Source organism: Panthera uncia, chromosome B4 (genome assembly GCF_023721935.1).
Source record: "Panthera uncia isolate 11264 chromosome B4, Puncia_PCG_1.0, whole genome shotgun sequence".
Classification (NCBI taxonomy): domain Eukaryota; kingdom Metazoa; phylum Chordata; class Mammalia; order Carnivora; family Felidae; genus Panthera; species Panthera uncia.
The window spans coordinates 123,081,669-123,095,730 of record NC_064809.1 but is presented as its reverse complement, the minus strand read 5'-3'; the positions used below and the strand labels follow the sequence as shown (position 1 = coordinate 123,095,730).

The window sequence follows — 14,062 nt, the reverse complement described above, 5'->3', positions numbered from 1 at the left end:
GGTGATATACTCTAATTTACCTTAAAAGGGTCACTCTGACTATTGCATTGAGAACAGATGGTAGGACATCAAAGGTGAGAAGAATCAGGATGTTACTATAATAATTTAGATGACTGAACATGATGATAACAATGAAGTGGCTACATCTGGATACATTTTAAAGGGCATTTCTTGTGAATTGTGAACGGTAAGAATTCAAGGTTCTAGCCTTAGCAAGTGGAAAGCTAGAGTTGCCATAAACTGAAATGGGAAGTGCTGCAGGAGAAGCAGCTTTTTAGGGGAACATTAAGAGTTTAATTTTGGATATGTTAAGTTTGGTTTATCTATTAGACTTCCAAGTGGAGATGTTGATAGGAAGTTAGCTATAAGAGTCTGGAGTCCATGGAGGGAGATCTGGATTAGAGATAGAAAGTGAGGAGTTTTAGCATGTGGATGATGTTTAAAGATAAAAGATGGGATCAGATCAGTGAGGGAATGAGTGTGGACTGAAAGACTTTGAGGGCTGAACCTGGGCCACTCTGTTGTCTGAGGCTGAGTTTAGGAAATTACAATTAGTGAGGTAGGAGGAAAACCAAGATAGTTTGGTGTCCTGGAAGAAAGTATATAAGCAAGAATGGAGCAACCACCCTGTCAAATGATGTGGACAAACAAGCAAGATGACAAATGACAAATGTCCATTGGATTAGCACCACAGAAGTCACTAAGAGCCATTCCAGTTGAGCAGTGGAACTAAAGCATGAGTTGACCAAATTCAAGAAAGAACAGTAGAGGAACCAGAGAGTCCACGACTGGAGGAGTTTTGCTGTAAAGAGCAAGAGAAGATTGGAGTAGCAGCGGGTGAGAAGTATCAAGAAAACATTGGATAAGATATGGATGGAAAGACCCCTGTATGCTGCTCTCTGCAAAGCATATCTTTTTTTTTTTTAATTTTTTTTTTAACGTTTATTTATTTTTGAGACAGAGATAGACAGAGCATGAACGGGGGGAGGGGCAGAGAGAGGGAGACACAGAATCGGAAGCAGGCTCCAGGCTCTGAGCCATCAGCCCAGAGCCCGACGCGGGGCTCGAACTCACGGACCGCGAGATCGTGACCTGAGCTGAAGTAGGACACTTAACCGACTGAGCCACCCAGGTGCCCCAAAGCATATCTTTTTAACACACAGCAACCTAGTCACTGTTCTCTAAATGTGCCATAGAGACATACTCATTTCTGTATTTGACCATGTTTTCTCTTGCCTAGAATGTTCTCATTCTTTAAGACTAGCTCAAACTTCCCTTCATTCTCAACAAATATTTACTATGCCTACTATGCTAGGTGCTAAGTATACAGTATAAAGCAAAGGATAATGCCTCTAAAGGAGGGGACTTAATAGGCGATGAAACCAGAAAAGTACATGTATGTGTGCATGGAGTGGGGTAGGAGTGTCATAAAGGGGATTGCCATGAGATGCATGTTATGGCCAGATGGGTTACTGGTGACCTTAAACTGGAGTTATTCTGGCAAAGAGGAAGGTGCAGAAGCCAGGGAAACAGATTTCCCTGATAAGGCTACAGATCATTAATAAATGCAAAATAACAACAGAAGTTTGCTCTGAAACATAAAGACAGAGGGGAACCCTGAGGGGATTCTAAACAGAGATTTGCTTTTCAAGAAACAACTCTTGCATGCAGTAGATAGGACGGACCAATCTGCTGGGTTAGTAAAACTGTCCCACAAGACTGAGCAGCCTGAGTTTAGAAGTGGAGAAGGTGGGTGGTCTGACAGATCTGGGGTTGGGTGCTTCAAGACTGGCAGGACATGAAAATGAAGGTGTACAGACAGGTTGAAATGATGAACCAATGCTTCAGAATAGAGAGAGAAGAAAGTAAGCCTCTGGGGGCTTATAGGTAGAAGAAAAAGGAATAACCAGGAGACCAGAGGTCTAGATGAGGATGGAGAATAGGTACAGTATAAGTAAGAAAGACTTTCTTCATCATGCTAGACCACAGTGAGCTTGTCTTTAAACTCTATTAGCAGTTATTATTTGGATAATTAATTCACTGGAATACTACTCAAAATCTTGTGATAGCTCTTCTATTATGGTCTTGAATTGTTATTTAACTTTTCCTAATATTTATGTCTTGTCACCTCATTTAGACTCTATGTTCCTCCAGAGTATGCACTATGGAGACCTTCAAGCACCTAGCATGGTGCTCAGTGATAGTTCAGAAAATATCTGTTCACCTACATAAGTGTTATTCACAGTAAGAAGTTAAAGAGCTAGGTGGTTTAATAACAAAAAATAAAATAAAATAAGACCCCCTTTCCCTGATCTCTCCAAAGTAAACTCTCTTGTTTTCTGCATTCCTACATAAGCTTGCTCGTGTCTGATGCAGCACTCATCAAAATAACTGCACTTATTTACTTACATGTCTGTTTTACCCCTAGTTGGTTAAGCCCTGGAGAACACAGATTGTACTGTATTCATCTTTGTTGTCCAGGAGTTCAACATAGTGCCTATCATATAGTAAGAGCTCAGTTAAAAAATATAAGCCAAAATGAAATCCAATTTTCAAACTTCTAAAAACAATCTTTATTGAAGTATAATTGAAACACAATGTTACATTAGTTTCAGGTATACAACAGTGATTCAACAATTCTGTTACTCAGTGCTCACCAGGATAAGTGTAGTTAGCACCTGTCACTAAACAACATTATTACAATATTATTGACTATATTCCCTATGTTGTACTTTTCATCACTGTGACTTATTTATTTTATAACCGGAAGTCTGTAGCTCTTAATCTCCTTCACCTATTTTACCCATTCCCCCATCTTCTCTCCCCTCAGTTTTCAAACATTTATTGAAAGTCAGCCACGGGTAAGGCATTATGCCTAGCTAATGCTGTGGTGGTAATCATTTTGTAATATAAGTGTATCAAAGCAACACCACTGTGCACCTTCAACAATGTTATATGTCAATTATAGCTCAATAAAGCTGGAAAAAAAGGCATATGCTTAGCATTGTAATAAGATATCATTAGGTACTTCAATATGTGAGATAAAATAAATTGGTCTAAACAAAGAAACAACAACATGGGGCACCTGAGTGGCTCTGTCAGTTAAGCGTCCGACTTGATTTCAACTCAGGTCATCATCTCATTGTTCATGAGATCAAGTCCCACGTTGGGCTCTGTGCTGACAGTGTGCAGCCTGCTTGAGATTCTCTCTCTCCCTCTCTCCGCCCCTCCCTCACGCATGCTCATTCTCTCTCATAATAAATAAATAAACTTTAAAATAAACAAAGAAACAAAAAAGGCAGGGAGGTAATCACTACTTTTAAAAGACACACCATGGAATACTACATGGCAATGAGAAAGAATGGAATATGGCCTTTTGTAGCAACGTGGATGGAACTGGAGAGTGTTATGCTAAGTGAAATAAGTCATACAGAGAAAGACAGATACCATATGTTTTCACTCTTATGTGGATCCTGAGAAACTTAACAGAAGTTCATGGGGGAGGGGAAGAAAAAAAAAAAAAGGAGATTAGAGAGGGAGGGAGCCAAAGCATAAGAGACTCTTAAAAACTGATAACAAACTAAGGGTTGATGGGGGGTGGGAGGGAGGGGTGGGTGGGTGATGGGTATTGAGGAGGGCACCTTTTGGGATGAGCACTGGGTGTTGTATGGAAACCAGTTTGACAATAAATTTCATATTTATAAAAAAAACCAAAACAAATAACAGATCAAAGTTTAATTGCTTGTTTGAAATGTACAAGTAGAACTGATAGTATATTTCACACCAATAAAATAACATAACAATAAATTGAAAAAAATGAAAATAAAAAACACACCAGCTCTTTGGGTTCAAAAAAAAAAGAGAGAGAGAGAAAGCATTTTGTAGATGCCAGCGTGCTAACTGAAAGAAATTAGATGGAGAGGTTAAAAGAAATTAAATCAGATCTGGTCCTTCCCTCCCCTCTCCTCAACTATCCAGCATTTAGGCCAGCCCCATCTTCCCCCTTCTAAAATAAAATGAAACCACAACCACATCCACATGCAACTGTTTTTGGCTGTTTATGTATAAGCTTGCTGATTATGGACAAGAGGGCTGAAAATACGTTCAGGAAGATAGCAGAGAAGAACAGAATTAGGATGTGTTCTTTAAAGTAGCAAAAAAGATGGCTCAAACCAACAATTTACTTGTTACTTTAAGTATAGACAAGAGAAAATGAAATAGAATAAATAGATTTTTAAAGCTATCTCACACGCTTATTAGTGGAAATAAAGGTTAAGGTCAGCTGTCCGTGTGAGCTAACTCATTTTATCTCAATGTCCCTGTCCTCTTCATTGCTCTGGGGGTGGGGAAAAAAAGGGCACTGTCTTACAGAGACAGCACATCAGAAAAAGCTGTTGCCAAGGTATTTTTTTACTCACTCGTTTCCTGGAGGAGCCTAGTAGGCTCATGACACTTATGTATGATAGACAGAAAAGCTTAGATGATTGGAAAATAGATTTCTCTACATGATCACAGGATATACACAGAAATAAGTTCCTAAACAAAATATCAAAATCAAAAACCAACTTTTAAAAGTTGGAAGAGATCTGGAACTAAATATTGGTTCTAAAAGCCAGTATGCTTATTACAGTAATAGTTACAGAAGTGGCAGTGGCAGCCTTCCCACCTGCCAAGTGCTTCCTCAGTGCCAGGGACAATAGCTCTTTATTAATTTCTTATTGAATCATTACTACAACTCTTTGAGTTTGATGATAATGCATAATCACATACTATTCAGGTTTACCTATTTCATCATATTTGTCCTTAAATCCAAGTGTCAAAAAGAAAAAGAAAAAAACAAACTTAGAAAATAACTTAAAAACTGAAACAAAATATTACTTTGAAAAACATTCTGATTTTTTTGTTTTAACGTTGCCTTAAACACACACACAGTTTTCATGGCCACTACAAATAAGCAGAATTTAGTAGGTATTACAATTCTAGTAAGTTTCCTAAAATAGCTCTTTGAGGTTAAAGCAATTTTCTCTGTATTTAAATGGCTTAGCCTAGAGTCATTATTCTCCAATGATACTAATCACTTTAATTCTGATTAAAGGGACATGCAGGGCCTTTCCAGATAAACTGTCAAGTCAGCCACAACCTCAATCTCCTGGGAAAGCCTCTGAGAAACTCCTATATCCTGTTTGTGGCTCTAGGGATATCCCTTCTTATTTACAGTGTACCTAATAGAAATTTATCAAAGGAACTTTTAAGATAAAATCAAATTTAAAGAAAAGTATCTTTAAAATTTATTTAAGAATAAATATTTAAAGCAAATAATATCATTAGGAAAATAAAGAAATCTAATTACTTTTTAAAAAATCTGATTTTTAAAACTTCTCTTCTTGCTCTCTTTTGACAAATACTGGGTGCTGTGTTAAAATATTAAATTTATCAGGGGCAGTTGGGTGGCTCAGTCAGTTAAACGTCCAACTCTTGATCACATGGTCATGGGATGGAGCCCCGAGTTAGTCTCTGTGTCGCCAGCATGGAGCCTGCTTGGGATTCTCTCTCTCCTCCTCTTTCTCTGCCCCTCCCCCACTTACGCACATGTGTGCTCTCACATCTAAAAACAAATAAATAAACATTTGAAAAAATATATTAAATTTATCAGAGAAATCTTTGGCAACGTTTTTGTAACTAGTGTGACAATTCCCCACTTTCTCCTCACATTCTTTTCCCTTTATTTATTTTGAGAGTGAGACAGAGAGGAAGGGGCAGAGAGAGAGAGGGAGAGAGAGAATCCTAAGCAGGCCCCTTGCTGTCACCACAGAGCCCTAAGCAGGGCTCATTCTTATGAAATGTGAGATCATGACCTCAGCTGAAATCAGAGTCAGCCACTAAACTGACTGTGCCACCCAGGCACCCCTCTCTTCACATTCTTGTATGAATACCATTTAACTTATAATATCTGATTTCAAAAAAAAAAAAGCCACCAATTTACTCCTGGGCTTTCTATAAATCCATTTTTTTTTAAGTTTTAGTATCTACAGTGTCTCTTGATTATGAAAAAAATTATAGTAAGTCAAAAACGCTTAATAAAATCTTTTTAGTGGTTATGATTTTTGCACTTAATCTGATTATTTTTTTTAATGTTTTTATTTTATTTTTGAGAGAGAGAGAGAGAGAGAGAGGGAGACAAAGTGTGAGTGGGGGAGGGGCAGAAAGAGAGGGAGACACAGAATCCAAAGCAGGCTCCAGGCTCCAAGCTGTCAGCATACAGCCTGACGTGGGACTTGAACCCACAAACCGTGAGATCATGACCTAAGCCGACGCTCAACCGACTGAGCCACCCAGGTGCCCTAATCTGATTATTTTTTAAAGGCACTGACTCAAAAAAATTAAAGGAACTTTTGATCTCTAGCTGAAGGAAAAAAATCACACTTTTTAACTGTGAAGAAAATAATCTTTTGAGGTTTGCAGGGTGGGGTACATAAAGATAACCTACCAACAAACTCAGCATAGTATCAAATAATAAATTGCTGATCATAACTAAAATAATATGAATTTGATTAAAAAATAACAAGGTTACGTTTCATTTTTACACTCTGGTTGTGTTTCTATTAAGTTTTACTTAAGTCATATTTTGGAAAAAAAGAATACTGTAAATGCTCAAAAGCTATGAAGAACCCAATTTTAAGTTTATTTGTAAAAGAGAGTTAACGCCAAAGTTATTTGTTTGCAGATTTGAATTTATTTGAGTTGTTTAAAATGCCATTTATATTCTTAAAGAATAAAGCACCCTAAGCAGTCTTATGTTAAAATTATAAGTGTTGTTAATACAAATCTGATCTAGAATAGAAAGTAAAAGAAGGAGAAAAATGTATTAACTCAGTTCTCAGAGAATGATACATTTTAGTAGCTGTCCATTAATAGCTCCAACAGGCAAGACACAAAACTTGAACTATTTTTTATATATTAATACTTGAGACTATGACCCAATTCTTATAATAGGTTTTTAAAATTTAATTAATCCATATTGCTTAAGATACACTTTTTGGTAAATACTCTTACAATGAAATTAGTGGAAACATTAGTTTGAGTGTAGTAATTAAAAGCAGGGTTCAAATACAAGCTCTGTCACTTAATAGAGCTGTGTGATCGGAGAGAAATTGCTTAATCTTTCTATGCCCCAATTTCATCATCTATTGAAAGGGAAAAATAGTACCCACTTGATAAGGTCGGTGTGCTGATTAAAAGAAGTTAATCTTTATAAAGCACTTAGCATAATGTCACATATAGTATTCAATAACTTAAAAAATTTTTTTTAATGTTTATTTTTTTTGAGAGAGAGAGAGAGAGAGAGAGAGAGAGACAGAGCATGAACAAGGAAGGGGCAGAGGTAGGAGGGAGACACAGAATCTGAAGCAGGCTCCAAGCTGTCAGCACAGAGCCCAACATGGGGCTTGAACTCATGAACCGTGAGATCATGACCTGAGCTGAAGACGGGCACTTAACCGACTGAACCACACAGGGTCCCCATTATTCAATAACTATTGAACTGTGCTATTATTACTGTTGTTTTGGGTTTTATTGTTGAATGCAACAAATGCCAAACTGTCTCCAAAGGGGACAGAATGAAAATTTGTCATCAGGGCATGGTAGTGATTTCTGACTTACCGGTTACTTGATTTACCAGAATATTTTCACTTTCCTGTACTCATAACAACTAAAATTAGAAGCATAAAAACATCGAGAATTGATGATGTCCTCTACTGAGATATCAACACAGAAGTTACCTACCTGTGCAGCTCTTCTGTTTTGTCTTCAGTTGGACCTACGATTAGTAAACAATGGCGAAGGACAGCTGCCATGACACGGAACTGATGAGAATCACTCTACAGCAAATAAAAAAGACAAGAGGAAAAATTGGGGATTGAATGCCTTAGTGAAGGAGTCTGGTGTATTCCTACATCCCTGGGAGCTATCTTCTGGACCATTTGTCCCCCTAAACAGTCATTCTTATACCATAAATAATAGAAGTCAGGACACTGTAGACAAAATTCTCAATACTAAGTTAATAGTTACTGTCTTATATGAACAGCCATCTCCAGAAGTGGCTGAAAACCAGAAGATGCTGATCTAACCACTCCCTTTATGGCATGTCAGGCAAAGAGAGACATGATCAACAGCCATGCATTTCCTACTCTCTTTTACCTTAAGACTCAATTCACCTGAGGATCTTTTCCATTTTCAGAAAGTCTATAGATTCTTTTGATAGTATACTGTTAGAGTTTACTAGTGGTTATAAAAGTTCAAACAGATGTAATGCTATCAGATATTTTAACAGTGGGCTGTACATACTTAACTGCCTCATTTCTTATTTCAAAAGCAATAAATTAAAAGGTATAATCTGTCAACTTCATTAATGAGTCTTCTTAATCTCCTAGTTCTCCCAAATCTTGCTAGTTCCCCCAGAATTACCAGCAAGTGATGAAAAACAAGTGATCTGAGTTTAATCTCCTATTTTTCCAATGTTTACTCATTGTTATTAAAGACACAGAGAGAGTCAGAGGGAAGAAGGCAAGCAGTAGGAAATAAGCTAAGTTTTGAATAATCACTTAGTTTACCTCCTCTTCTTTTAGAGATTTTGGGCCTCTTCTTGAGATTTTGGGCCATTATAATTTCTTTAATTACCTGCATCAAGGTCATATCTCTCTGCTTCCAGATTTTTAGTAAGTAAGAAGACATGTAAAATAAATGATAATTATAATAGAGATCCTGCATATGCTATACTTCAGGAAGTCTCCGATTACCTCAAAAACTATTTAAAATTTTAAAAACTTTATTAAAAATGTTTTAAATCTGGGGCGCCTGGGTGGCGCAGTCGGTTAAGCGTCCGACTTCAGCCAGGTCACGATCTCGCGGTCCGTGAGTTCGAGCCCCGCGTCAGGCTCTGGGCTGATGGCTCGGAGCCTGGAGCCTGTTTCCGATTCTGTGTCTCCCTCTCTCTCTGCCCCTCCCCCGTTCATGCTCTGTCTCTCTCTGTCCCAAAAATAAATAAAAAACGTTGAAAAATGTTTTAAATCTAAAAACTTCAGTTTTACATATAATCTCAAGTCTATATAAAGTGAAATATACTCAAATATTATACATATATTCATATATATAACTCAGCCCTCTGAGATGATGTCTCCTATAAGATCTAACAAACAATAGAGCACAATTGCATTACTCATAATGCAGATGACAGTATTTTAAGCCTAACACCATCATATGTTCATTTGGAAGAGATGAAGGCCTCAGTAGCATAATGGTAAAAAAGCACTTCACTTGGAGTCTGGAGTCTAGGCTGTGACCTTAGACAAGTCATACAGATTCTCTGAGCCAAAGTTTCCCCACACAAATCTCCACAAATATGAGACTGGTAGGGTTATAAAAGGATTAAAGAGGATGATACACATGGAAGTGCTTAGTACTTGGAATGAAACATTTGAAGGTGAGTGGAAAGGATGAGGGAAGAAGGAAACAAAAGGTAAGTAAGACTGATAGAGCTGAAATGAGTGATAGTAAAATAATCATGTGTTGGGGAAGGAATAGAGAAAAGGGGAGGGGGGTCAGTAGAATGCCAGAGACACTAGGACTGGTAGGGTTGAAATGAATGCTGTCCCATTCACTGTCCATTTTCAAATGCCTGGATCAAAATTCTCTAATATGTAAATACACTTTTGCTTACCCCAAATTACATGAAGCACAGGAAACACATGTAAAATTCTTCCATTTGTTAATTCTTAATAAGATCATATTTTCCTCGGTTTTGAAAATTAACTAGGAATGCACTTCCTTTCAAACAAGATTTTCCTTTATTCTAGATATCACAATCATTTCTTCTCATGCTGATGTTGACAAGCCTCTTGCAAAACTATCCATTGTGGTCTTTCTATTTGCAACTGTAAACCAAAATCCTACTTCTTTCCATCCCATTTCCTCCTGTCCCAACTTTTATAACGCCAATTCCCAAGTTGTACCTATATCCTCAATGCCCTCTTTTACTATAAATCCACTAAATTCCCTTTCTCTACTCAAAACAACTGTCAAATCCCTGGATTGTTGTTTCCAATCTCAGCATCACTGATTCCTTTTCATATTCCAGGTCTCAGCTAAAATATTTCATTAGAAAAGACCATTAGAAAGACCATTTCATTAGAAAAGACCTACTTAGACCATATCTAAGTAGGTTTCTTCTTTCATTATTTTCTATTGCTGTATCTTGTTATGATTCCTTTCATAAAATCATTAATTTGTAATGCCACATTTCTTTACATACTGGCAATATCCACTGTTTTCTCCAGTACTCTATTACCTTTACGAGTTTAGAGTGCATGTGTTTAATAGATGTTCAATAATTTTTAATGTAAATGGTAAGTAAAACAAAAAAAAAGTCCCAGTCATAAGTGGGCAGCCAGATAAATTTTCATAAAATGAGCACATCCATATAACCAGCACAAAAATGATCCAACACTAAGATTAAGAACTCCAGAATTGGCCTCTTCAAATGACAATCTCCTGATCCTCAAGGGTAATCTGAATGTCTAACATTGCAGGTTAGTGATTTTTTGTTTTCACTGAATTTTACTTGAATGATATCATAAAATATAGACCCTTTGTGTATGGTTGTGAGATTCATTCAGGTTGTCATGTGTATTTAGGTGCAGTGTGTTCATTTTCATCACTCGAGAGCAGTAATATTTGAGATGTAGTCTGCGGATCACTGCTGGTCCGCACCCTGTTTGCCACTGATCTGCAGTGTCATGAGTGCAGAAGGTGTGAGCATTTAGGAACTTTTCCAGTTTGACATTGTAATATTGCACTATACAAGAATTTCATTCTGAAAGCAAGGGCAAAAAATCTGATCCTTCACCAATTTGGTTAAGAAAGCACTGCTAAATACAATGAATATATCACAATTTATTTATCCATCCTACTCTTGATGGGCACTTGGATTGTTTCCAGTTTGGGACTACATTGAAGAGTACTGCTGTGAATGTACTTTCTTACATTTCATTTGCTGCATCACAGGTCATATACATATGTCAGACTTCAGAATATACTGCCAAATAGTGTTTCAAAGTGTTTATACCAATTTATACTCTCACTAGTTGTTCTACAGTTGTGTCAACACTTGGTATTGTCAGTCTTTTAAAATTCAGTCATTCTTGTGGGTGTGCAGTGGTCTCATAGTTTTATTATGCATTTCCCTGATAACTAAGGAGTTTTCATGTAACTACTGGTCATTTGGATAGCTCTTTTGTGAAGTGCCTGTTCAAGCCTTTTGACTATTTTCCTACTGGGTTGACTGACTTTATTTGTATGGATTTGTATAGATTTTAATGTATTTGGGATACAATCCTTTATTTATAGATGTGTTGCAAATATCTTCTCCCATTTGGTGGCCTGCTTTTTTTACTTTCTTCTCTTGATGAGTTCATTTTAATGAAGACCAATTTGTCAACTTTTGCTTTAAGATTTGGTTTTTATTTTGTCCTATTTTAGAAATCTTTGCTACTTAAGAAATGTTTGACTTGTTTAGGATAAAGTCATGAATATAATCTGTTTTCTTCTAAAAGCTTTATTATTTTACCTTTTTTAATATTAAGGTCCTTATCCATCTCAAATTAATGTTCTATGTATGGTATAAGGTAGGGACTTAAATTTGTTTTTCCAGATGCCTGGGTGGCACAGTCGGTTAAGCGTCCGACTTCAGCTCAGGTCATGATCACACAGTCTGTGAGTTCAAGCCCCGCATTAGGCTCTGTGCTGACAGCGCAGAGTCTGGAGCCTGCTTCAGATTCTGTCTCCCTCTCTCTCTCTGCCCCTCCCCCACTCATGCTCTGTCTCTCTCAAAAATAAATAAACATTAAAAATAAAATAAAATAAATTCGTTTTTCTTCCATACAGCCTTTCAATTGATCCAGGGCAATTTATTAAAAAGCCCACTTTCCCCCCACTGCACTTCAGTGTTACCTGTATCATAAATCAGTTGACTATATATGTGTAGGTTTATTTCGAGACTCTTTATTCTATTCCATTAGTCTATGTCTCAATAAATATTGGTTAAATGAGTGTTATCATTAAGAAGTCTTATTTAACAAAGGTTAGAATGGATACTATACTATTAGTCTGCTATGTGACTTTCCGTAAGTAATTTAAACACTCTGATCTTTCATGTCTCCATGTGTTAAATGTAGTTAATGCTGCTGTATCACAAGGATGCTGGAAAGATTAAATATAACTGTTCTTTATAAAACATTATACAAATACAGTTTATATAACTATAATTTACTTGCTTCATCTTAATTTTGGTATCTTTAAGACATCAATGTTCTCTCCTCTGAAATCATATTATCTCCAAAGATTGAGAAGAAAAAAGTCACCAAGGACAAAGGAAGGAGGAACAGAGAGAAAGCAAATAGGCTTGTTGTGATAGTGGAAATCAAAATGAGATAACAACACTCAATTAAAAGGTAGATAAAAACTCAGAAAATTCTTTGGGATCTCTATACAGGCTTCACTTCTTAATTACAGATTCTACTATGGTCCTGTTGCTTTTTCCTTCTGTGCAAACTGTGGAAGATCTCACTTTTATTTGGTAAAGGTGTCAGTTTCCTCACATCTTTTCATTCAAAGTGTCAACTGATGTAAACAATGCCTGAGAAAGTCTGAAGGGAGAATACTGCTCACCAACCAGTCCTGATCTGGTATTGTTACCCCAGGATAGTTCTAATTTTCTTCAAGAAGGTTTAGGAAACCTGTCCTGTGAAAATTTAATTTCAATCCTATAAAAAGTGAAACAGACACTCAGACACAGACACACATACACACATGCACACATATAAATGTATGCATGCTTACCTAGAAATACAGCTGTATCTCAGGTAGCATTTTATCCTATGTTTTACCCTATTCCTTTTGCTTACCTCTACCATGGTTATTTGTCCTACTAAACTGTGTATATTTAAAAATCTCTGTCTCTTTACAGGTAAAGATTATGTATTTTACCTCTGCATCTTTTGCATCTAACATGGTGATGGGCATAAAATAATCAATGCTTTTTTGAATTAATTTGCAAGGGGAGATATAAATGTTATAAAATAGATAGTGTTAACTCTAAAAAGGCTAGAAATTACTACTGTAAATAATGTTATTAAATGTTTTAGACTTCTAGAGAATTTTCTAAAAGCTTTGAAAATTTAAAAGGTACCATATATTTTTCCTCCCTCCCTGCTAACTTTGGGCTTTTTCTCCTATGTATTTCTGTATATCACATTTTATTTTTCATTAAACAAAAATTTGCTGAAAGTCTACTCTGTACTGGGTATGTTGCTAGCAGAAAGACTATCCCAGGGAGGTCAGACATACCCTCAAAGATCTAGAACATATGGCATTTGAAACATCTCTGCATTACTGAGGTGATTCTTTCCTGTTTTTAAACATATAGAAAATATAGAGAAGAATAGAATGTAACAAACAGTCGTATATTTATCTGTGTTTATGTGTCTGATTTTCCTGTTAATCTTTTAGTTCTTTGAAGGCAGTGATGATTTCTTAATCTTGCATCTTTGTATACCCAACATAGAATTTGGCACATACCGGGCACTCAATGTCTACTCAAAAATGATTCAGCAAAAAAAACAACAACCCCAAAACAAACAAACAAACAAACAAACATGACATAGCTTGAAGCTTTTTAAATTAATATTATGTCCTTTTCCCATATTTCCTTTAAAAGTCTCTAAAATAATCATGGAACTAACCTCTTCTATGACAGTGTGACATTCCCAATTAACTTCTATGGACATTCACTGTTTTCTGTCACTCTAATACATCCTTTGACTACACAGATAGTGGTACTACTTCCCTGCTTGCACTTGGGTGTCTGGCTCTAACATGTTTGTTGGTCCTTATGTTTTCTCATTACATTGCACTGATGACCTGGGAAGCAGTGCAGAGGGAAAGTGTGCTAAGTAAGGGATTTCCAGAATAACATGCTTTCCTCCAACAAAGAGATTTAGCAAAAGTGTTA

The 14,062-nt window shown here is 36.5% G+C and overlaps 1 protein-coding gene across 5 annotated transcripts in view; it reads right to left on the bottom strand.

Annotated features, from left to right (window-relative positions):
• Window positions 1–14,062, bottom strand: part of RIC8B (RIC8 guanine nucleotide exchange factor B) — a 103,536-nt gene that overhangs the window by 43,245 nt on the left and 46,229 nt on the right. For all 5 annotated transcript variants that reach the window (XR_007456817.1, XR_007456818.1, XR_007456819.1 and 2 more), the window contains exon 4: window positions 7,783–7,877. Coding sequence is in view for 2 of the 5 variants with exons in the window: in XM_049626233.1 (XP_049482190.1) it covers window positions 7,783–7,877 (95 nt within the window). In the remaining 3 variants the exon portion in view is untranslated. The remainder of the gene's footprint in view (window positions 1–7,782; window positions 7,878–14,062) is intronic.